Source organism: Pseudophryne corroboree, chromosome 3 (assembly GCF_028390025.1).
Source record: "Pseudophryne corroboree isolate aPseCor3 chromosome 3, aPseCor3.hap2, whole genome shotgun sequence".
In the NCBI taxonomy this organism is placed as follows: Eukaryota; Metazoa; Chordata; class Amphibia; order Anura; family Myobatrachidae; genus Pseudophryne; species Pseudophryne corroboree.
The window spans coordinates 752126111-752148728 of NC_086446.1; the positions used below are offsets into that span (position 1 = coordinate 752126111).

Genomic DNA, 22618 nt, shown 5'->3' on the forward strand with positions numbered 1-22618 from the left:
GCGGCGTCAGGTTGATCGCACCGGCAGCAAAAAGTTGCTACATGCAATCAACTCGGAATGACCCCCTGTATGTTTGACAGTCGCATGTTACAAGCTCGGGAGCTGATGCAGCGCTGAACGCAATTTCACTTGTGCCGCGTTCACGGACTTAAATGCGTATATTCGCCCACATGCGGAGTTGTACACATCTATGTGGCCGCAACGGTCCTACCCGTGCGCTTGGTTACGTAGCCGTCATCATTATGAGTGCGCACTGTGCAGCACTGAAGCCGCAAGATGCATCCGCAAAACTGACTTATCGTAAACTCTGCATAATCTGATTTTATCTGGCATTTTTAGACGCCGGTAAGAGCGAACTTTGTTTGCATTTTCTCTTGTGGTCTCTTGCCCCGCGGCGGGGCAATATGCCACACAACAGCGTCTGTGCTGACGTAGGCGAAGGCGCACCAACGGTCAGACCTGTGCACCAGTAGCACTTCGTGGCATCTTTATCCCAGCTGTCCCTCACAACCCATACCAAAGACAAATCCTCTTTTAAGTTCCCATCGCTTGCAGGCGTATTCACCACTGTGTGCAACTCTGAGGAACACCAGATTTCAGAGCCACATCCAGCGAGCGGCCTCTCCTCTGGGCACACTAGGTAAATGCAGGACTCTAAAGTTCCCAGGAAAGTTTCAGCTGAGAAGTGTTTTTCATTGCAGCGTGTATATCTCATTTCTCTAAGCCTTTACCCTCCTCCTGTCTCTGCTTAAGAAGCTCTGAGGTATTGGGGCATGACTGCTGGCCGTTTGTCTTCTCATTTTTTAACAACGTGCTGAGTGTTACAAGCGGTGTATGTGTGTGCTGCCTGAAAGCCATTGTAATTGCTTAGTTTGTCAATGAGCCCCCACCTTTCCCCTGCTGTACTGTAGGGGGGTAAAGCCCTGCACACTAGACTGGAGCCTAGAGGAGGGAGGAGGGAGGAGCCAGGCCTGATATTTGTGTGTCTCTCTCAATTGATGGATGACTGCTGTTATATGCCTCTGTGTGCTTTCCCTGCCTCTTATTCCTGCTGGTACCAAGCCTCAGACACAGAGAGAGGGAGAGGGCTGGCTGCACACAGAGAACTCCAGACACACACAGAGACCAGGGCAGACTTTAGTGCAAAGAAACCAGCTCCAATGAATTACAAGGTGCTGGCTGCATTGTGAGTGCAGCATCCCCTCAGCAGCAGCTCAGAGCAAAAGGATTCCTGTGTCTTCTGCGCTATTCAAGTACCGGGCAATTATTGCATTTTTTTGCATTTTATTTTCATTTTTCTGTGTGTTCTTTTTGTTTAATTTTTAATTTTAGAGATTTTTTTTTTAATTAATATAAATTCTGCGTTGGGATTTGCTCACAAATCTGGAAAGTACCTGGAAGCCTGTACAGGATCCTGTGGATGATTTAAAGGGCTCCGTGCACTCTGCAAAACAGGGAATCTCATGGCTCTGAGGGGATGTTCTACCCTCTCCTTATGGCTCCTGGCATGGAGCAGCGTCTGCCAAGTGTATGCCAACGGGTGCCCAGCCTTGTGTACCTGTAGTGGGACCACAGTGGATTGTCATGGTTTGGGGCTAAAAATGGTGCCAAAAAACATCCCGAGGAACACAGAGCGACTGTAAGTTTGACCTGACTCCTTTTCACTGTTTACTTTTAGCACCTGTGGGTGGTATTTAAATAGTTATTTATGTATACTTGGTAAATTATGTCTATACGCTCTTAAAAATAATTGTAACAGGTGAGCAAATAAACAAATGCATTTTGTGTTGTAACATTGGTAACAATTAGTTTTCATTGTTAGTTTTTCCACTGTTAGTTGTTATTTTTTTTCTAAATTATTTTGAGAAAACTGCGGCAGATGTTATAATAGAACTCTCAACTTTGTCCCTACTCAACATCTATCCTTTATACATGTACTTCTGTGCTGGTATGTGTATTAGTTATGCAGCTGTTATACTGATTATATATATTTATATATATATATATATATATATATATATAAACCACATTAAGGGACTGAGCATTTTCTTATTCTGTGGATTGATAAACTGGCGTGTCATGGTGTAACTCACTAGAATCACTCCGGCCCTGGTGATAACTGCACAAGAGGAATGAATGAAGCTTGCACTTCAATGTCATTATAAATATCACTAGATATTGGCTTTGTAAAGGATTGCTTTATGTTACTGTGTTCTAGGTAAGCACAGGATATGATAGCATGTAACTTCTGCATAATGTACTGGGATGCAGATATTACCGTTAGAGGCATGGTTAATGGATGTGTACATTTGGGAACAGAACTTTGTCAGGCAGTTATGCTTTCCAAGAAGGTTCCAGCCGATGGATGCTTCCAGCTATAGCAGTCACAGAACATTCTTCATCACCGGTGGTATAGTGGGTGTGAGGCAGCCGGTGGTCTGGTGGAAGGGAGCAAGAGTCATAATCCCCAGCCTCTTGCAAAAGCTGGCTGGGCACAGATTCTGATATTATTCGCCATACTTTGTATAGTGTATATATGCTCCCTTACATGCGGTCATTATTGTTACTATTTGTATAGATCCCATTTCAATTTATGAACATATTTAATGTTGCAAACCTATTATGAAACACTGGCCGCAGCACTAGTGCGCTCACATTTGGAATCCACTTTTGCTAATCCATTATTAAAAATATAATTGCAGCTTTTAGAACCTTGCGGAAAGTTATTTAGTTCTCCAGTTAAAAACAGGGTTCTTTATCTTTTATGACTGCAATACTTGGTGAAATGAGATATAATGGTCTGCTTATTGTTGCATAACTACAGTAGCTCTTCCATATTACAGCAGAAAGAGAGCAGACAAAGCATGCTTGGAATGGGTACTACTAGTAGGATACAACCTCGGGGGTCTCACAATGCAAACAGTTGGGGTTCTTTTACAGAGAACATTTAAAGATGACATTTCTCCATTATTTTCAGATGCCATTGTATCTAACACGTGTGGTGTCCCGGTCTTACATTCCAGCCTGATTTTGCACGGCTGTTTAAATAGAGAAATGTTTAAGCTGTTTGTAGGCACATTGGCACAAGGTACTGGATGTCGGTACAGGTCACCCTCTGTCTCTTACTGCATATGGACTAGAATGAATGACACGGCTATAATGTCTGATATTATATTTATTTGACATTTAAACACATCCCAACCCCCTGTGACACTTCCTATTCACTTCTAGTAGTTGGCTTGAAGTTTGCATAACATAGCTCAGTGCTCTGGCTGCATCTGTCCAGCACTAGGAGAGCGGTCCTGGGATTGCCCCGTGGTGTTTAACACTATAGGACTCAAATATATTTTGCTTTGTGAGTGATCGCTGTTCAGATAAAGTCACAGATTGACTTACAGTAGTTACAGCAGACTGAAAGCAGAGGGAAAATGAGCAAATGCAGCTACATTCATAAATGTACATTGTGCTTGTATTTGGGATTTATTTTAAATACGTTGTCAATAAATAAACTTCTATCTATCTGTCTGTCTGTCTGTCTGTCTGTCTGTCTATCTATCTAACATCAATTTTACACCTATCTATCCATCCATCTATCTATCTATCTATTGCATACCTATCTCCCTCATTATCTATCTATCTATCTATCTATCTATCTATCTATCTATCTATCTAGCTAGCTATCTAGCTAGCTATCTATTTCACATCAATTTCACACCTATCTATCTATTGCATACCTATCTCCCTCATTATCTATCTATCTATCTATCTATCTATCTATCTATCTATCTATCTATCTATCTGTCTATCGCATACCTAGCTCCCTCATTATCTGTCTATCTGTCTGTCTGTCTGTCTGTCTATCTATCTATCTATCTATCTATCTATCTATCTATCTATCTATCTAACATCAATTTTACATCTACAGTATCTATCTATCTATCTATCTATCTATCTATCTATCTATCTATCTATCTATCTATCTATCTATCTATCTATCTCCCTCATTATCTATCTATCTATCTATCTATCTATCTATCTATCTATCTATCTATCTATCTATCTATCTATCTATCTATTTCATATTCATCTAACTATATATTTATCTCTCTTTCTACTTCTATTTCATATCTAAATTTCACTATCTATCTATCTATCTATCTATCTATCTATCTATCTATCTATCTATCTGTCTGTCTGTCTGTCTGTCTGTCTGTCTGTCTGTCTGTCTATCTATCTATCTATCTATCTATCTATCTATCTAGCTATCTATCGCATACCTATCTTACCTCATTATCTGTCTGTCTATCTATCTATCTATCTATCTATCTATCTATCTATCTATCTATCTATCTATCTATCTAATCTATTTCACATTCATCTATTTCATATCTGAATTTCACATCTGTCTGTCTGTCTTTTTATCTAACTATTTCACATCTATCTAACATCACTTTTACATCTATCTATCTATCTATCTATCTATCTATCTATCTATCTATCTATCTATCGCATACCTATCTCCCTCATTATCTATCTATCTATCTATCTATCTATCTATCTATCTATCTATCTATCTATCTATCTATCTATCTATCCTCATTATCTATCTATCTATCTATCTATCTATCTATCTATCTATCTATCTATCTATCTATCTAATCTCCCCTACAGGCTCGACGATCCACCGCCGAGTTGCCCGATGGCGGATACGGACGACCTGGCGGCGGGGGGGGCAGTGACGGGGGGAGTGAAGTTTCTTCACTTTCCCCCTTCACCCGGCTCCATAATAGTGCAGGCAAATATGGACGAGATCGTCCATATTGGCCTTTATGCACAAGCGACGGGGCACCAGCGATGAACGAGCGCCGGGCCGCGCAACGTTCATCGCTGGTGCCTCCACACTGAAAGATACGAACGGTATCTCGTTCATTAATGAACAAGATCGTTTATATCTTTCACTGGTATCGACCAGTGTGTAGGGCCCTTATCTCTCCCATCTCTCTATTGTTTGTAGTTCTGTTGATAGATGTTATTTAGAGCAGCCCCCAGAAGCGTATTAGAGCGACAGTGTGTGTCTATGTGTAATGTAATACTGCTGCATTAATGATTGCACCCTGTTGGAAGGCCGGCACCTTATTGACGCATATTTCCTCCCAGCAAGTAAAAGGGATTATTTCTCGCACTGAATACAAGTTGAGTTGATTTTACACTTGATGGAAAGTTTCTTTGCATACCCCCAAGCTGTACATGTTGGAATCATTTTGACGACTGTTTAGTGACGAGCTTAAAACTCCGATGAATTCCATGAAACCGATGGAGAAGTTTAATGAAAACCACAAGGTCTTTGGCACTGAGGCGTGAAAGTCATCACATTTTCTCTCTGCATTTCATTGCTGGACCCTGGAAGAGGGCAGAGGGGCCTGTCCTGTCTTCTGGGAGCCTTATCTTATCAAAGGCTCTCAGTCAAGTGCGGCGGTATTCCTGCCTCCGTCCAAGTCATTATGCGCTGCCTATGTTTAGATCATTTAGATAGCAGCTCACTCTGAAATTTCCTGCCTTTCAATTGCCAGACCATCTGGAAAATATGTCTTGCGCTCAGACATACATTTATGCTTTGCAGAGGCCGCGTGTGCATGTGAGATGTGGATGGGGAACGTCAAGCTGCATCTAATGAAATGACGATTATTAACTCTTATGGACTGTTCTAGGCTGAAAGGAGAGATGCAGCGTAATTATTTTCACAGAATAATTACGTTTTAACATTAAAGGAATGTTAGCCGATAATGAGCAGATTCATGAGAATTTGGGGTCTGTTCATTAATCCTTTATGGGCCCTTTACTAGTTTCCGCATGTGTTTCCTGATGGGGTTGCCTAGTGTTCGGATGGCATTGGTTTCCGGAACCGGCGGGGGAAAATGTATGAAGCGGTGATAAGAGCGGAGAAGTGAGCCAGTGGAGAAGTTGCCTATGGCAACCAATCAGCATTGAAGTAACATTTATAATTTGCATACTATAAAATTATACAGAGCAGCTGATTGGTTGCCTTGGACAACTTCTCCACTGGCTCACTTCTCCACTCTTATCACCGCTTCATACATTTAAACCCCGGGTTTGGGAAGAGTGATCTGTTGCCACTGTGGGGCAGATGTAGTAAGCCTGGAGAAGTGATAACGCAGTGATAAGTGCAAAGTGATAATGCACCAGCCAATCAGCTCCTAACTGTCATTTTTCAAACCTGTAATGATAATGATTGGTTGGTGCGTTATCACCGTCCACTTATCACTGCTTTATCACTTCTCCAGGCTTACTACATCTGCCCCTGTGTACCCCGCGGCTGTGCATGTGCGTGAACTCCGGTCACACGTGGGCAGATCGGTCCGACTGGGTGGGGTACCTACTGTAGCAGTGAAAGGGATTGTGGGGAGAGCTGCTTTTCGGAACAGCTATCCCCGCACTGCAGCAATACTGAATTGCTCCGGTAGTTACGTGTCCACCATCGCTACTCATGACGAGTTGTATGAATAGCCCCTTATTCCTAGTAAACCGTTATAGTGTAGTAGTGCTAGAGACCTCTTTGTGGGTCATTGACTACAGGGAGCTGATTTTCCTGCTCTGGGCTATGCTTATAGAAAAGTGGTCCAAATCACTCCCTGCTAGCCAAATTTGTTCTATGAGAGCCGGGTTAATACCCCATGGGGCCTGAAGCAAATTACTGGGTTAGGCCCCCTTCTAATCTCCATTATTCAAAAAGAACCTATCACCTAACACATAATTAGGAGTATAGTAATCTCAGCTGGCTGTGTGATCCACTGTTGCAAATTATTTTTCTACGTATAGTCATCTTGGTTGGGATTAAGGTCCATAGTCAAAATCGCAAGAAAAGTTAGTGCAGATCGCAAGGTGAAACTCACCTTGCGATCCCGATTCGATCCCGATGCGTGGTCCCGCCAGGTCGGCATCGCAAGAAAAGATAGACTATGCAGGCAAGTCAGTCCTTGCTAGATCGGTGCACTATCTAGTTCATCTCACATTTCAATGACATCTCACATAAGCCAAAATCTCACATAAGCCAAAATCGTAAGCACACATAGTCCATGGGGTAAATTTACTAAGATGGGAGTTCTATTTAAGATGGGATGTTGCCCATAGCAACCAATTAGATTCTATTTCTCATTTATCTAGCACCTTCTATAAGACAATACCTGGAATCCGATTGGTTGCTATGGGCAACATCTCATCTTAAATAGAACTCCCATCTTAGTAAATTTACCCCCATATCTCAAGAAAAGTTAGTCGAAATCTGGGCTCTGGGGAGTTCAAGGGAGACCGCAAGTGAAATTCGGGCATAGCAAGGATCTCACATATTTACTAAGCAGTGAATTTTCCATCGATTTTAGCAGATTTTGCTACCAGATTTAAAAAAGCAATAATATTTAATGCAACACCGGACTGATTCACTATTATCACCCTTTTGGCATGCAAAATCAGCAAAAGTCATGGCTTCTGAAAATCCGTTGCTTAGTAAATACACCTCTAAATCACTTGTCATAAACTAATTTGCTTCCAAGCAGAGATCTCGTTCAGATGATGTCTTGTTTGTTGCCAGAGAAATTTCTTACTTAGAAGTCTGTTTTGTCACACTTGCCAGTGTGAAGTTGGAACAGGCGTACTCACCAGGGTTTCTTGTAAATACAAGCTGTAAGCCCGCTACGTCACGCATAGTTGTTATTTGCAGAATTTGTCTGTGCTGTTTAAGCAGTGAATATAGCAAAATTGCATTGAATGCTTACACACAATGCCCAACAATGACCATATCAAAATTGATATAGAGTGTATTGGAAACTTTTTGGGAATGCTAGAAAACTGCTGAATAATCAGCTTTCATTTAATTAGGTTACCCAGCTAATTCACAGATGCTTCATGATTGGTTGTGCTACTTCGTTGCAGCCTGAAGTGATCACATAGGTGGTCATTCCGAGTTGTTCGCTAGCTGCATTCGTTCGCTGTGCAGCGATGAGGCAAAAAAAACGGCACTTCTGCGCATGCGTGTGCGGCGCAATGCGCACGCGCGACGTACTATTACAACGAACAATGTAGTTTCACACAGGGTCTAGCGAAGCTTTTCAGTCGCACTGGCTGCCGCAGAGTGATTGACATGAAATGGGAATTTCTTGGTGTCAACTGACCGTTTTCAGGGAGTATTCGGAAAAACGCAGGCGTGCCAGCAAAAACACAGGCGTGGCTGGGCGAGCGCAGGGCGTGTTTGTGACGTCAAAACAGGAACTGAACAGTCTGAAGTGATCGCAAGCGCTGAGTAGGTCTGAAGCTACTCTGAAACTGCACAAATTTATTTTGTAGCCGCTCTGCGATCCTTTCGTTCGCACTTCTGCTAAGCTAAAATACACTCCCAGTGGGCGGCGGCTTAGCGTTTGCACGGCTGCTAAAAACTGCTAGCGAGCGATCAACTCGGAATGACCACCATAGCCTCTAAGGAGCACTGGTCCCCTATACATGCGGAAACAGAAGTCTTTGCATGTTTTACTTGACAGGCCCATTCATCACTGGACTGAAAGTTTTTCAGAGCTGCATTGAGGAAACGGACGCCGCTGTCAGATGGCGTTAACCCGGTGATCCCTGCTCCTTCCTATAGGAAAGAGATCCGGAGTGCAGAGAGGGATCCATAAAGATCCCTCCACCTGCTCTGGCCCTCTCTGCACGCAGGCGCAAACTAATTCTAGTAGTGGCGGTGTTAGGGATTTTGGGACACTTTTCAGGGCAGCTGTCCCGGCACTTGAAGAACACTAAATTGCTCCGGTGCATTTGTGTTATCCGCATAAAAATTGCAGCAAGTTTCACAATAAACCACAGTGCCACCGCAATTCATAACGCATAGGCCAGCAAACTATGCATGCCACAATTCGTTAGCTAATGAAGAAAACTTACGTAAACCATTTCTGAGCCACGTCTTTGTAGCTGAATATCTCTGAATTGCTGCGTTTAAATCCGCCTTGGCATCTAGTGAATAGGTTTATGTGACGTAGGATCTGGCCCGGTGGAGAAATTGCCGTCCTGTTTCTCCGCCGGTTGACGGTTGAAGGTAATTGACCAATTAGCGACTGTTTGTTTAATAATAAAATAAATCACTGGAGCCAGGTTACTAATTTTATTTGGGGAATGTCGTGTCGCTTCATGTTTTATTAGTAAATAAAATTAAAAATTGACCAGTTACATTGGCACATGAGGCTGATGGGGTGATTACCGGTACCACACAACGGCCCTTGTTACAGTTACAGGACCGCATGTAACTACTGCACAGTAATGAATAGCACCTGTTTATTAGGAGTGAATGGGAGACTGTCCTATTTTTGCCGATCACTGAAACAGGCAGGCTTTGCTGGTACACTGATTAATGATTATGGCCCTCATTCCGAGTTGTTCGCTCGCTAGCTACTTTTAGCAGCCGTGCAAATGCATAGTCACCGCCCACGGGGGAGTGTTTTTTCGCTCTGCAAGTGTGCGAACGCCTGTGCAGCCGAGCGGAACAAAAACATTTTGTGCAAAACAAGACCAGCCCTGAAATTACTTATCCTGGGCGGTGAATCCAGAGACGGGGGACCCGGAATTGACGTCAGACACCCGCCCTGCAAACGCCTGGACACGCCTGCGTTTTCCCAATCATTCCCAGAAAATGGTCAGTTGACACCCACAATTGCCCTCTTCCTGTCAATCTCCTTGCCATCGGCTGTGCGAATGGATTCTTTGCTAGAACCATTGCACAGCAACAATGCTCTTTGTACCCGTACGACGCGCGTGCGCATTGCGGCACATACGCATACGCAGTTTTGCCGTTTTTTTTACCTGATCGCTGCGCTGCGAAAATTGGCAGCGAGCGATCAACTCGGAATGACCCCCTATGTTCTGTGTTATACTGTTGCCTACACACAGCGGAGAAAACCAATTTGTGGGATTACCCTATCAGTTGCAATGCCACCTTGTGCCTCATGCCTCATTGGTGAGGAAGCATTCTCTTGAATACTGGTTGAGCTCACACCACCCTGAGTAGCTGACAGCAGGGCCGTAACTAGGTGTGTGCCGATGGTGCCTTGCCCACAGCGCAAATGCACTGAAGGCGCACCATCTGGTATCACACACCCGGCCCCTACGTTCGTTTTCGCCATTCAGTCACTACTTAAAGTTCCGACGCCTGTGTCCCGCCTCTGCAAGGGAGTAGGGGAGCGCTGTCGTAGCCATCATGTGGCCACACACACCTTCCACCTGTCCCTCCGCCGTCATCCCCGAGTCCAGCGCTGTCTGCAAGGGATCTGATAGTGAGAGCAGTCCCTGAGCTCCGCTCCGTGCCGCCGCTGTGGGGTGTGCATTGTGATCAGCGCGATCTGATCACAATGCACACCCCCTCCCTCCAGAACATGCGATCATCATGGCAGAACCCCTTTGGTACCTGGCGGTGGTAATGCGGGACCCGGAGGATCAGGGGCAGCTGCAGTCCATCTGCTGATTGGCTGCCCTAGTCACCACAGGATCTGTGACAGTGTGGAAACGGTGGGGGACCTGTGATGCGTCTTCGGGTGACACAGGTGCAGAGAGAGGTCCCCGTACACTGTCTCCTCCTGCTGCCGCTGTGAAGGGCACCGGAGTGTCGCCGTAGCAGCCAGCTCCCAGACTGCATGCTGTGGATGCTGGATCGTGAACCCCCCCCTTCACCCACCAGGTGAGACACACACTCAGTAAAAAACAACAAAAAAAAAACAACAACAACACAAGATGTGTTTTGTGTAAAAATGGGAACTCTATTACTGTAATGTGTAAAAAAGGGGATGCTGTCTGCCGTAATGTGTAAAAGGGGGACGCTGTCTGCCGTAATGTGTAAAAAGGGGGACGCTGTCTGCCATAATGTGTAAAATGGGGGACGCTGTCTGCCGTAATGTGTAAAAAGGGGGACGCTGTCTGCCGTAATGTGTAAAAAGGGGACGCTGTCTGCCATAATGTGTAAAAAGGGGGACTGTCTGCTGTAATGTGTAAAAGGGGCTCTACCTGGTGTAGTGGCGCTACTGTGCAGCGTAATTTGAATAATGGAGACTACTGTGCACCGTAGTATGAATTGGTATTATTTTGTGGCCACGCCCCTTCCCCATGAAGCCACGCCCTATATATTTTTTGCGCGCCTGCGTCGCACACTGCCCCTATCTTACATGGGGGGAGGGGGGGGCGCCATTGCCATTTCTTGCACACAGCGCTAAAATGCCTAGTTACGGCACTGGCTGACAGTATGCTTTATAAATCACTTGTTTACACATCTGCAGCAGAGCACATTCTCAGACCCCTACTTCCATAGCTCACGTATAAATAATTGATTTACCTATCGCACTGCATTCATAAAGGTGTCCTGCCCAGTGAGTGTATGTAGAAGGTCAAATGTTTTCTCATTCAGGTCTGGGCTGTGGCTAATCATATTCAGGATTGTGCTTGTCCAACAGGTGCTATGATCATAAAGTGTATTGCGCTTAGAGATCAGATGTATCCCAAAGTGGATTTTTTCCAGTTGTGTTCCATAATGGAATTCCGGCTTGAGTAGTCTTTCTCTGGGTGAGCCACATAGGGTATAGGCATCTGTGGTATGAATTTATTCTAGTCCTTTATTTAGCTTTATAATGCACCGTGCCGGTGAGTGAGAGGCCGTTAGGTTCCCAGTATCCATTTAGGTTTGTATCTAGTTACTATCTGTTTGATAGTGTAGCTTTCAGTACAGTTATAATGAATGCATTGACAGAGAGATAAAGTGGGTACGTTATATCACCTAATCAGCACCTAACTGTCATTTATCTGGCATCGTCTTTGAATGACAGAAGCTGGTTGATTATCTCTCTACAAGCTTTGATACATCTCCCCTATTAGATATGAGCTGCAGCAAAAAATGAGGTGAGGGAGTCCTGGAGTGACCACCCCCTATTTGCTACATTTGGGGGTAGGTTTTCTTAAAGGAGAGGTTACCAAAAGTGCAGACACCCTATAAGGACTTTCAAAGAACTAGTTTTAGCTGTCAGTGACGAATTATTTATTTATGAACATTCTCTTATATAGTGCGAGCGCCGGTCACATGACCGCATCCCGTACCAGCATATTCCGTTGCGCCTGTGTATATAACTAAATGGAGCAGTTACATTTGTGTTCTATGCATGGAAACATACTTTTAGTTGTCTTTACCTGTTCCCCGGCAGCATGTGATGTCTCACTGGTAAATGCAGGATTTCTAGAGGGGGGTTTCCAAATGCAGTCCACAATCTCCCACTCTGCGGAACACTGGAGCATGTGCAGGAGTTTTGGGTAGTGGTAAAAGAGTCTAACAATGACCCTGGGCACTAATGTAAACACTGGATACTGTATATAGTATAGGCTATAGCAAATATTTAAATAATGCAAATAAGTGGTCAGAAAATTTTTAAATATACCACAATAAATACAAAAACATAATAGAACCAGTACTGCACTTTATAAGCACACATTCTCCCACCTCATGGTAAGGCTCCTGTTTCTTCTACCTGGTAGCTGCTCTCTGCTCCAGTGCACTGATTGAGGACTCAGAGCTACACACACAGCAAACTTGGTAGAAGTAGCTGCTGCCACTGGGCATGTGCAGCTGCTCTGCTCTGTCCCTTACACTGCATGATGTGGCGGCAGCTCTAGTAATCGTATTATGGCCCTCATTCCGAGTTGTTCGCTCGCAAGCTGCTTTTAGCAGCATTGCACACGCTAAGCCGCCGCCTACTGGGAGTGAATCTTAGCTTAGCAAAATTGCGAAAGAAAGATTCTCAAAATTGCGAATAGAAATTTCTAAGTAGTTTCTGAGTAGCTCGAGACTTACTCTGCCACTGCGATCAGTTCAGTCAGTTTCGTTCCTGGTTTGACGTCACAAACACACCCAGCGTTCGCCCAGACACTCCCCCGTTTCTCCAGCCACTCCCGCGTTTTTCCCAGAAACGGCAGCATTTTTTCACACACACCCATAAAACGGCCAGTTTCCGCCCAGAAACACCCACTTCCTGTCAATCACACTCCGACCACCAGAACGATGAATAAACCTCGTAATGCCGTGAGTAAAATACCAAACTTCTTAGCAAATTTACTTGGCGCAGTCGCAGTGCGAACATTGCGCATGCGCAATTAGTGGAAAATCGCTGCGATGCGAAGAAAATTACCGAGCGAACAACTCGGAATGAGGGCCTATATACCAATGCTGTTGTTGTCATAATTTGAGACACTTGCTAAAAGACAGTCGGCATTTGACAGTCGGCATGTTGACATTGTGGTTTTCAATACACTTATCAACTAACCCTAACCCTAAAGGGGGGTACACACGGAGAGATCCGTGCTTAAAATCTAAGCAATCTTGCTAGATTGCTTAGATTTTAAGCACGGATCTGCCGTGTGTATGCCCTCCAGCGATAGCGATGCGCGGCCCCGCACATCGCTATCGTCGATGCTAGATTGAGCCTGCATGCAGGCTCAATCTAGCGGGTCGCTCACTTCACCGTTGTGTGAAGTGAGCGGCCCCCCGTCGGCTTTCCCCCTCGCTCAGCACATCGCGCTGTGCTGAGCGGGGTGAGAGATGTGTGCTGAGCGGTCTGTGTTAAGATCGCTCAGCACACATCTCTCCCGTGAGTACCCCCCTTAAAACCTAAAATTGTCTGCTGACATTTATAATGTCAACATCACAGTGTTGACATTCTGTCAGTGTTGGTATTCTAAATGTCAACACCATGAACGTATCCCCCTAAAAACATATTGCTTCCTATTGCAGGTGTTACAAAGTGTTACCCATGCTACGTTTGTCATGTGGGGCAGTGTTTTACTATGCCAATCAAAGTGGCTAAATTAAGTTTTCTAATAAACATAACGCGTTTTATGTCTATTTATCTAGAGAAATGGCGGAAGCACGGAAGAGGTTCCTGCTTTTGTCACCCTGTCCTGGCCGGCTTCCTTTTCTCCCCCCCCTCACCCCCCCCCACCCCTGGCCAGTTCCACGAGTTGCGTCAGTTTGATGCCACCACAGCTGTTCGGGGAGCAGGCCAGAGGTCTGGAGACATCTTTTGGAGATTTTTAAGATGTGAAGGATCTTCTCATCAGCACATCTCCCTTACCGCAAGGGCTGTCTCAGCACTTCAAAGATATAAATAAGGTGGTAATTTTAAAGTGAAAAGTGGCAAAAACTTTTCTATGCTCCTTTTTGCTTTACTTTTTGAATAGATGCCATACTGTGATCTGCACATATCTCTTTGTGCATAGCAAGAAAGAGGAACGTTGCCGACGCAAGTCATCCCAAACTGTAGGAGTTCCTGAAATAGGATCCCTGTGGTTCTGCTAGTTGGAGTGGGGGTTCAGTAATGTTTAGGTGAAGTTATCCCCCATATAGGATAAATATTTAGCTTGCTTGTGTGATCTGCTAATAATGTACAGTTTAATTCTTCTACGAATCTAAAGAACCATTAGTTGCCCCCATCACCATAACATAGACCGTCAGGTAGTATTTCTGCTTCCAGCCTTCTCCTTCCAGAGTTTGTGCTTCCTACAAGCCGGTATAATTAAAAAAATCAGCACAAATTAATCGGTGGCTACAATTGCCGCTGGTTTCCATGTCCCCCGGCTTGGGGATCCTTGCGTCTCTGTTTTGACCAGGCATGAGCTGCTGTCTGGGTCTCTGAGGAGACAAATTTACATGCCCTCTCCAGCTGGCTCCTCAGCAAGCCTGGAGTCTCAGAGGAGGCTGACAGACCTAGCCGCCTCTGGCTTCATATAGTAATTACTAATGACTGGAAGACATGGCTGACGAGAGATCAGACAATGGCTAATAAAATAAAAATGAAAAAAGGAATGAAAGGTTGTCACTGATGATAACAGAACGTCGCCATATGAGAGGTAGCCATTTTTTTTGTACTTGGGGTTCACTAGGAAACAACATCACTGAGACATGAGGCACCGCTCGCCTCATGCCTCAGCGATGGCAATAGGTGCTAATATTTTTTTAGCCTGCACGCCCCCATTTCTGGAATGCTCTCCATCGCCTTCAAATTGCCACCCCCCAATGCCAGTAGCATGTCAGTCATGCAATCCATGACAGAATAAGGTTATTTATAGTAGCTTAGATTTGATTGGACTACTGCATAATTATATCAATCAATAAACATGACTTCCGCAACGGCGTGTAACCCGGAAGGACCCCGCTTTTGCTCTATATGGGTGGGAGGGCATATGGATTTAATTACGGCTTAGTAGAGTGGCCCTCTAAGCCTGTCAAAGGTCAGAGATAAATGAGGGTTACTTACGAACATCGCTGAAAAAAGTACCAATGTCACTAAATAACTCAGGAACTAATGATCACTGAGTTTTTGTCTGTCTGGTGCAAACTGCACAATGAAGGTACATGCCGGGTTGTTAGGGCCTTAGGGCAAATCTGCACCTTTCAGCGGTGTCAGTAAATAACTCTCAGTAATCCTCAAAACAATAATATCCGTTCATCTGCATTACAATTGTCAGGAAAACACCAACTCATTTATCTTCCATCCACATATGGGGATTTGTGAACCTTTAGACCTGTGAGGGGCAGAGTTTAGGAGGGAAGCTTTTGTCGGAGTAACATGAAATCTGTCTCTCACCTATACACTGTGCTGGGGGTGTGGTATTAAAGGTCGACCACACTTAGGGCGACAGTGTCTAGGTCAACCACTATTGGTCGACAGTAACTAGGTTGACAGGGTCTCTAGGTCGACAGGTCAAAAGGTCGACATGATTTTTTTTTTTTAATTGATGTCGTTTTCGTCATACAGTGACCGGGAACCCCAATTAGTGCACCGCTTCGCTCGCCATGCTTCAGGCAAAGTGCCTCACTGCGCTCGGCACAGGTTACCGTTCCCAATCGTAGTCCACGTGGATCGTAAAGTATGAAAAAGTTCAAAAAAAGAAAAAAAATTAAAAACTCATGTCAACCTTTTGACCTGTCGACCTAGAACATGTTGACCTAGAAACCATGTCGACCTAGTTACTGTCAACCAATAGTGGTCGACCTAGACACTATCGACCTATGTCTTGTCGACCTAGAGACTGGATATTATACTGTACAGTACACGCAGTGATTCCGGGGGATCCGTGCACTGGAATTGGTTTTTGGGAAATTCCATTCAATTTTAATTTAATGTCACTACAAAACACAAAAAAGGCATGTAAGTGAAATGGCATCTTCACAAAAACGCCAAGTATCAGTAGAAAAGAATAAGCGAAACAGGATGTTTTAACTATCAGACAAACCATTGCAGAAGGAAAGAAACTATTTTGCAGCCTCCTGGTGCAGCATTTAATACACATGCTGTATACTTTTATTCAGAAGGCAATAGAGAAACTAAGGAGTCACATGGATGACAAGGATCCGCAATGATCTTATTGGCGTTCAATAAGGTTCCCCTAAGAAAAAATGTCCTCCAACTGGGGCAGAGATTTGACCAATGGTTCTCTCAGCTGCTTTAATCCCCCTGGCCATAGATTCACGGGGCAGCGCCACTAATACTGTCCGGCCTTGCCCTGTGCTGGGCGGCCCCTGGTGTGCGAGTAGCACGATTGCAGTTTTTGCCAATTTGGCAAAAACTGCGATCAACTCTGAATACCCCCCCTATGTCTGCAATCATTTTCTGTAAAGCTGCAATTTAGGTTTTTTTATTATGGTCAGCTCTCACCCATAGCTGCACCTAGGCCCTCATTCCGAGTTGTTCGCTCGGTATTTTTCATCGCATCGCAATGAAAATCCGCTTAGTACGCATGCGCAATGTTCGCACTGCGACTGCGCCAAGTAACTTTACTATGAAGAAAGTATTTTTACTCACGGCTTTTTCTTCGCTCCGGCGATCGTAATGTGATTGACAGGAAATGGGTGTTACTGGGCGGAAACACGGCGTTTCAGGGGCGTGTGGTTGAAAACGCTACCGTTTCCGGAAAAAACGCAGGAGTGGCCGGAGAAACGGTGGGAGTGCCTGGGCGAACGCTGGGTGTGTTTGTGACGTCAACCAGGAACGACAAGCACTGAACTGATCGCACAGGCAGAGTAAGTCTGGAGCTACTCTGAAACTGCTAAGTAGTTAGTAATCGCAATATTGCGAATACATCGGTCGCAATTTTAAGAAGCTAAGATTCACTCCCAGTAGGCGGCGGCTTAGCGTGTGTAACTCTGCTAAATTCGCCTTGCGACCGATCAACTCGGAATGAGGGCCCTAATGCAGAGCGAATGCAAATGGTTCCCCTAATCGCAGGAGGAAAATGCATTACTGACAACGCCGTAACTGCGTGCACATGCAAGCCGCAAGCTTTCGCCAGATCCGCGCAGATCCGCACTTGTAGCAGGTGTGCCCCATTTATGTTAAGCCAGGGGTCAGGGAACTTTTTTACCTTTTACCCCCAAATATATTTAGATACGCCGACGTTACCCCCTAGATTTGAAAGGAAGGAAATCTTATATTATTGTGCATATATACTGGTTATCACTGTTTATATGGCATTCCTGAGATACTGTGTGTGTGTGTATATATATATATATATATATATATGTATATATATATACACACACACATACATATATATATATATATAGAGAGAGAGAGAGAGATTTATTTTTTACATTATTTTAGCCAATACTTTTTTGGCAATGAATGGGTTAATTAACACTTTCTCCCCAAAGCACAAGAATTAATGTAAGAAAGATGGATGAGGGGGGAAGGGTGCGGGACACGACTTTTAGGAGACAGGTGGTCACGTCCTCACCTCAGTAATGTCAATGGGAATTTCCCACTGTTATGTGGGCCACTGTCTGATCCTGCGAACTCCGTCAGCGGTCAGCCACAGAACACTTCAAGTTCCGTGTGTGGGCTGGCGGTCCGCAGGCGGGAGGACAAGATAGCGCAGGTCGGGAGGGCGTGAGGGAGCGCGGTGTGACGTGCTGACGTCACACCGCGGCCAGGAAAAAAGCACAGGGCGGCCTGGAGCACAGCGCAGGGTGGGCAGGAGGGAGCACGGTGTGACGTCAGCACGCCACATCGCGAGCCGGCCGGTGCTGGACGGGGCTGTGTTTCAGCAGCGCGACCGTCCATTACCCCCAATAATTTCATTCTTACCCCATTTGGGGTAATTTACCCCTGTTCCCCGACCACTGCGTTAAAGCATACGTCACACTTGCACCCGTGCTTTTAACCGTTTGTTTTGGTTGCAGAATACGCATTCGCTGTAAGGGTTACTAATACCTTAGATTCAACTCTCCATCCCCTGGTCCTCTATAAATATGAAATAGTCCAGGGCTTATGGTGGCGCATAGGGAAGAATTAGTGCTATTTCACCGTAATCCGTTTGCTATATTAAGTTGTCATGGATTGGGGTGGAGGTGGGAAGGGGGTGCTGGTGTGGTCACTGATGCCACATTGTGACTGTGCTGAAGTCAGCAGCACGTCCGGCTCTTGCACTTGACCCAGCCAGTGTCTTCCTGTGCGCACAATGCTGTCCTGTCCTGCTCTGCAGTGGTTGCTCTGTAGTCACAGCATGAAGCCGCTCAGGGAGTGAGAGGCTGCGGGGAGGCTCATCTCGTGTCGCTCCTGTTTTGCTGCAGTCATGCAGAAATCTTTAGATAAACTTGAAACGATCGCCTCTGGTTCAGTGCACTCTGTAATAAAACTCGTGCTCTAGTCCTGCATTGCAGCATTCTCCCCGCACTCGCCAGCTCTCAGCACGCTCACCCACGCCTCGCCAGGTCTGCACCTTTACTCTTACTTCTTAATCAGCCTGGAGGCTGCTCGTCTCAGCCTCGCGCATGGACATCTGTGCTAATAAGACGTTATAATTATACCGTGCTTCTCTTGCAGGGGTTAACCCGTCCGTTGCCAGAGCAGACTTTCCAAGCAGCAGGAAGCCAAAGAGTTCAAATAAATAAAAAAACAAACCACTGCGGCTCATGATGAGTTGGGCGGAAATGCAATTTGCACCTTTTTTCCCTGCAAATTGGGATTTTTACAACTGCGCATATGCACCAAAAACTCTTAAGCGTCCTTAGCCATGCCGTCTGAGAGGCAATTTGCTCTTACAACCCCTTGCACTGCAGGGAGCGGGGCATGTGTTAGAGGGATATGTGTGGCCAAAGTATAGTAAGTGATATGTCTGTTCAAAATATGTGCCATGCTGGCCACATGCAAGCCCACAAGCTGCCCACATGAAACATGCTTCTGTTTTGGGGTGGATCACTTGCGCATACCTCCCAATATATGGTGGTGTGGTGTGGGGACTCTCTGTACGCACCTAAGGTGAATGCCCGAAAAAGGGGTGAAGACTCAAATTAATCTGGGAGAATGCCCAGCACTCCACAGGCTACTGGGCTACCCTCAGACACACCCCGTCGCCCTATTTAGAGTAGAGCAGCGGTGACAAAGTGCTCCCCCAACCTCCTCTCCTTTCCCACAGGTGGGACAGTGGGGCAAAATGTGAACCTACTGTATGAGGGATGGTCAGTGCTTCTGTACGGTTCTGAATCCCTCCCTCTTACACTAATACTGTTGTAGTTTTGCTGCTGCAACCTGTTTGCATTACGACGGTGATCTGCAGCTATAAAATGGATTCCCATTTGCTCCTTTTACAGAGCAAGGCAAATGATGTATATATTGATTTTAACTTTATTAAAACTTTCATTTTGCTTTTCCATCTTGTTTCAGTTTCCTCTTACTTAGTAAGTACAACTTTATGACGTATTAATAGCACTGCTCAGATGGGATATTGGTATGTTGCCAACAATCAAAGGTTTGACACCATAATGTTGAATGTTATAATCTCTACATGACTATAATGTCGACACAGTTAAAAAGTAGACAGTACAATTTTTAGGGTTGGGGTTAGTCTTAAAATTCGACGTCAACATTTTGTCTGTTAAAATCTTAAACATGTTGACGTTCTGATTATGTCGACATGTCTGTGTCAACATTAGGGTGACTACATAATGACTGTCAACATTATTATTGTCGACAAAACATATTGGACCTGCCCAGATCTGTACTATACTGTCTGAATTGAGTACTCTATTTCTAGCATTTACTACTTCCACTGGTGTAACCCAGGTGCATACTATTCTCTCCTGCTGTAACCCAGGCACATATACTACTGCTCTCTCCTGCTGTAACCCAGGCACATATACTACTGTTCTCTCCTGCTGTAACCCAGGCGCATATACTACTGTTCTCTCCTTCTGTAACCCAGGCGCATATACTACTGCTCTCTCCTGCTGTAACCCAGGCACATATACTACTGCTCTCTCCTGGTGTAACCCAGGCATATATACTACTGTTCTCTCCTGCTGTAACCCAGGCACATATACTACTGTTCTCTCCTGGTGTAACCCAGGCACATATACTACTGTTCTCTCCAGGTGTAACCCAAGCACATATACTACTGTTCTCTCCTAGTGTAACCCAGGCACATATACTACTGTTCTCTCTTGGTGGATCCCAGGCACATATACTGTACTACTGTTCTCTCGTGGTGTAGCCCAGGCATGTATACTACTGTTTTCTCCTGCTGTAACCCAAGCACATATACTACTGTTCCCTCCCGGTGTGAGCCAGGCACATATACTACTATTCTCTCCTGCTGTAACCCAGGCGCATATACTACTGTTCTCTCCAGGTGTAATCCAAGCACATATACTACTGTTCTCTCCTGGTGTAACCCAGGCACATATACTACTGTTCTCTCCTGGTGTAACCCAGGCACATATACTACTGTTCTCTCTTGGTGTAACCCAGACACATATACTACTGTTCTCTCCTGGTGTAACCCAGGCACATATACTACTGTTCTCTCCTGGTGTAACACAGGCACACATACTACTGTTCTCTCCAGGTTTAACCCAGGCACATATACTACTGTTCTCTTCTGATGTAACCCAGACACATATACTACTGTTCTCTCCTGGTGTAACCCAGACACATATACTACTGTTCTCTCCTGGTGTAACCCAGGCACATATACTACTGTTCTCTCCTGGTGTAACACAGGCACACATACTACTGTTCTCTCCAGGTTTAACCCAGGCACATATACTACTGTTCTCTTCTGATGTAACCCAGACACATATACTACTGTTCTCTCCTGGTGTAACCCAGACACATATACTACTGTTCTCTCCTGGTGTAACCCAGGCACATATACTACTGTTCTCTCCTGGTGTAACCCAGGCACATAAACTACTGTTCTCTCCAGGTTTAACCCAGGCACATATACTACTGTTCTCTCCTGGTGTAACCCAGGCGCATATACTACTGCTCTCTCCTGGTGTAACCCAGGCACATATACTACTGTTCTCTCCTGGTGTAACCCAGGCACATATACTACTGTTCTCTCCTGGTGTAACCCAGGCACATATACTACTGTTCTCTCTTGGTGTAACACAAGCACATATACTACTGTTCTTTCCAGGAGTAAATCAGGCGCATATACTGCACTTGTCGAGCTGGACACATCTTGCACACACGAGCAGCTCTGCAAGCTAAGAACAAAGAACACATTAAATCAATTGTAATGTGCAATGGTTCATACTGGTGGTATATAAATAAGTGTTATTAATAATGTTATAATATTAAGGCTGCATGACGGGGCGGGTGGTTAAATTACATATTCATTTAAGGCAGGTCCCATTATAGAAGGAGACAAATCCGTGGGGGTACATACATTTTGAGCAGTTACTTTGGCGAGGCTGAATTCTGTAAGAAAGCAGTAACATCAGAGCCCACATTCCAAGTGTCCACGGATTTGGGGAACGCTGTTTAGTTCTTTATTTCTCTTCAGAGGGGAATTGTGGGACAAGCTGTTAAGACGCAGAGGCAGACGGTAATTACTTGGGCATTTCTCTGTGACAGCTGCTCCTGGGAGGCAGGGACGGAGCCACAGGACCTCTGTTTACTTTCCAGAATTCCGCATTGGAATGTTCTCTTCTTGCGCATATTAATAATGACTTAGACAAGCGACAGCTGCAGCGCAGGTAGACACCGTGTAAATGTATTGGGTACATTGTCTTCTGCTGAGTGCCATATGACACAGTCATAATGAGCTGCATCTTTGGGACTACTCTGGAGCGCTGTGTTACACGGAGATGTGTTAAACAAAGAATAGCTGCAGCCTCTCCTTAATCACCGGCTTCTTATCACAATACGGATCTCTTGCTTTCCTTGGAACACAATTTCTGATGCACAGTTTAGAAGTGTTGCCTTGTTGAGCTGTGCCTGAGTAGACCCTCATGCAACCTTTACTATACCCTCATGTAACCTTTACTACTTACATGGCTTTTTGTCCTAGCTTCTTTCTGTGCCTTTCAGCTAAGGGGCTAATTCAGACCTAATCGCTGCTGTGCGTTTTCGCTCAGCGGGCGATCGGGTCTGAACTGTGCATGCGTATGCACCACAGTGCGCATGCGCGACGGACCGCAGAAACGGGGATTGCCGGGCAGCGACGGGATGGTGCGAAAATTCTGAACGCACCGGCGATCGCAAGGAGATTGACAGAAAAAGGGCGTTTGTGGGTGGCAACTGACCGTTTT

The 22618-nt window shown here is 45.0% G+C and overlaps 1 protein-coding gene across 1 annotated transcript in view; it reads left to right on the forward strand.

The window, feature by feature from the left end:
- Positions 1 to 975: 975 nt before the first annotated feature.
- The window catches only part of SLIT1 (slit guidance ligand 1), a 425670-nt gene continuing 404027 nt past the window's right edge, over positions 976 to 22618 (forward strand). Inside the window, exon 1 of the mRNA XM_063962354.1 lies at positions 976 to 1639. Coding sequence (XP_063818424.1) covers positions 1464 to 1639 — 176 coding nt within the window. The 5' untranslated portion in view covers positions 976 to 1463. The remainder of the gene's footprint in view (positions 1640 to 22618) is intronic.